General features: G+C 34.6%; 1 protein-coding gene across 2 annotated transcripts; it reads right to left on the bottom strand.

Annotated features, from left to right (window-relative positions):
• Window positions 1-6: 6 nt before the first annotated feature.
• On the bottom strand, window positions 7-2,356 carry LOC105567086. 2 transcript variants are annotated; one of them, XM_012021642.1, is made up of 4 exons: window positions 2,073-2,356; window positions 1,735-1,899; window positions 1,486-1,618; window positions 7-1,404 (listed from the first exon to the last, which is right to left on the bottom strand). In XM_012021642.1, exons 2-4 carry the CDS (start codon window positions 1,874-1,876, stop codon window positions 1,068-1,070), a joined length of 612 nt encoding a protein of 203 aa, XP_011877032.1. In that variant the 5' UTR covers window positions 1,877-1,899; window positions 2,073-2,356; the 3' UTR covers window positions 7-1,067. The 2 variants fall into 2 exon arrangements, with proteins under 2 accessions (XP_011877032.1, XP_011877040.1); XM_012021650.1 differs by having other exon boundaries at window positions 1,735-1,891.
• Between the last annotated feature and the right edge of the window lie 519 nt (window positions 2,357-2,875).

Below are 2,875 nucleotides of genomic sequence, written 5' to 3'. Positions count from 1 at the left end.
CTCCTTGGGCTATTTGTATAATATAACACCGAACGTTGTTGTGAGCGATTCAAATGATGTTTATTAATTAAGCGGCAGCACGGTAAAATTGATTAAATACTAGAACGGTAGCATTAATAGCCGTCTCATGGCATTTAATTTTGATCAATGCGCCGTTTAAATTGTATCATCAGCCAACAGAACGGTCAAGCTAAACCGCACCATACTGAACACGCAGCCAACCAAACTATTCTTCTGCGAATTGGCCACAGAAAAATTGAAGAATTATTAATCTTATTCTAAAATGGACGTATAATTAATTTTTAAAGACTAGTGGCGACAACAGTCTTTAAAGAATGACAGACAATTAACAAACAAGAATACGTTCAAGGACATGCTTTGGAATAAATCATAGTTCACTCTGATGCAGAAAAGGTTTATAAAAAATAATATATAGGGACATATTAAAAATTGAGAAGGGAAACTTATAAATGTCGGCGGTACTGTAACTTCGAGCTCCATAACTTTGAAAGTATTATACTTAATAAAAAAATACTTTATTATATTTTGAAAATGTCCCGACGAGATTTACAACTCTTGTTTTGTGTCAAGGAAAAAATTCAATTCTATTTAAGAAATTTATAGTCACCTTCAAAATTCCTTAAAACTAGCGACATCTACAACATGACTCACATCGGAATTATGTCCTTCAAACCAAACAACTTTTGTTTGAAGAGCAATTTTCTCTCCAAGCAAAAATATAAGTTTTGGAGGGTGACAGATTAAAATGGGACACCTTACTCCATCGCGCGCGCGCGCGTGAAACTTATTGCTTGCATATTACTAGAATGGAAAAATGCTAATATCATAAGTAAAAGCAGTTTAAATTGTGTAAACGTGAAAAATGAGAAATTATTTATTAGGGAGAAGAAATCACTTCCTCTCTCTTCCTTTTTCATCGAGAACGAATCAAGAACAAGAAAATAATATAGAAAACAATCTTTTATATCTATATATTTATATTGTGTTATATTTACATATCACATATACATATACAATATGTATATAATTACAAATAAAAAGTAATGCTACATCTCGATTAAATTACCATTTTTTAATCTTTTATATCTGAATTCTGGTTCTGGACGTTTGTTGACCCAATCTTTTGTATCTAGTTTGTTTAATATACGTTTATGGTCGACGGCAGCTTCTCGAAATTTCGACAAGTCATCCTCATCTCCATCATCTGCAATTTGTCTATTCCTTTTGGAAGTCTTCACTTGTTCTGCACAGTTCTCTCTGACTTTTGCAGCAGTCAACAAGTTTTTTGATGTACTCATAAGTTTTATCCCATATTTCTTGCTTCTCTTCCGTTTCTCTTCATCACAACAGTTTGTAGTTTTATTGCCTTCTAGCTCTATAGTCCTAAAATTAACATTGATATAAGACAATTTATTAAAAACAGATTAATTTGTAGACAATTGAAATAATTACTTTGATGCTTACCGATCCAAAATTTCATCTAGTTTCTTGGCAATAAAACTCTGACACGCAGCGGTAACACCAAAATTTGTAAATTTATCCTCCTGTTTTGAGCTTGTTCTCCGTGAGTTTTTGTTTAGTTTGTCAATCTGTGCTACTTTAAAAATTGTAAATAATAATTAGCACACTATAATATCTCTATGATTATAAAAAGTGATTACATGAACACCTATTTGATAAATATTAAAGTGTAATACAATTAGTTTTATTTACCAGAAGAAGGAATAACTCGAGCTTCTTCCATGCTGTACAGATCATCATTTAAAAATTCTTGATCAATCGCTTCTCTCAGGATACTCGTAGACGCTTCATCTTCCGAACTGGATAGGTGTGCTCGCTCATTTACCTTCTTCATTATTAATTCTAATACCTATAAATCTACAATTTATACTTGCAATTAAAAAAGATAACCCAAAATAAGCAAAACACAAACAATATAGTAACAGTTTGCCTGCGGAGCCCACCGATATAATTTGATAGCAGAAGCCGCGAACAGCATCTGCCACTTTGTAACTATTTAAGGTAATACTGAAGGAGAGTGGCTTACTCACCGTTTTTGATGAAAATTTACAGGATCGTGTATTTTTGCCTGTAAAACACGAATCCGCAAGGGTAATTATTTAGAATACGGGCTCCACCTCAAATATGGATAAAATTAGGCTCATTCAATGCGTTTTGACTCGAAACGAAAAAATCTGGCAAAAAAATGCGGCGGTCTGCTTCGCGAAACGAGATATTAATCGTTAAAGTTGACGACTCGACAGGTTAGGAAAGCTGTCGTACCGACACCAAACACCAACCACAGTATAACCATAGACATAGTATAACCACTAACCCAGTAGTGGCACTCGCTCTTTTGTTTCACGTTCGCGCCGATCCGTACTGCGCATCTGACATGTTTTTATTCTGACCAATCACAGGATTTTTGTATGTGTGTTAGTGCAAAGTCGGTGTGACATTGGGCTTGTTTTCTGTTCCTGCACTGGTGAACTAGTGCAATAAATTGGAGTAAGACAAGTATATTTTTCTCATTCTAGCTTACTGCACTAGTTCACCAGTGCAGGAACAGAAAACAAGCCCATTGAAAAATTCGCAGTGTTGACAAATAACGCGTAATACTTTTATACGTTTGAGCAAGTAATTACATTAATTACTTTTATTAGAACATTTTTTTTCATAGGCCATTTCCATTTACAATAAATAATGTATTCCAGTTCGTATGCGCCTTTCCTGGATACGATCCTGAAAAGGGCCCAGGCACTTTTAGCCGTTGATACACTGTTGGCGCGAATAAAAACATGGCGGAAAATTGAGACCATAGACTTCTATAGACGGACCCTTTGTACGAGGGGTA

This window comes from Vollenhovia emeryi, unplaced genomic scaffold (assembly GCF_000949405.1).
Source record: "Vollenhovia emeryi isolate VEMERY1.0 unplaced genomic scaffold, V.emery_V1.0 DF942993.1, whole genome shotgun sequence".
Lineage (NCBI taxonomy): Eukaryota > Metazoa > Arthropoda > Insecta > Hymenoptera > Formicidae > Vollenhovia > Vollenhovia emeryi.
This window is presented reverse-complemented; position numbering and strand designations above follow the sequence as displayed.

What these genes read in the sequence shown, in the direction of transcription:
- LOC105567086 (XM_012021642.1), bottom strand. Translation starts at nt 1,876, where the DNA reads ATGAAGAAGGTAAATGAGCGAGCACACCTATCCAGTTCGGAAGATGAA. An exon ending in TCGAGTTATTCCTTCTTCTG is followed by an intron (nt 1,619 to 1,734) that starts GTAAATAAAACT and finishes CAATTTTTAAAG; the next exon opens with TAGCACAGATTGACAAACTA. An exon ending in CTAGATGAAATTTTGGATCG is followed by an intron (nt 1,405 to 1,485) that starts GTAAGCATCAAA and finishes TGTTAATTTTAG; the next exon opens with GACTATAGAGCTAGAAGGCA.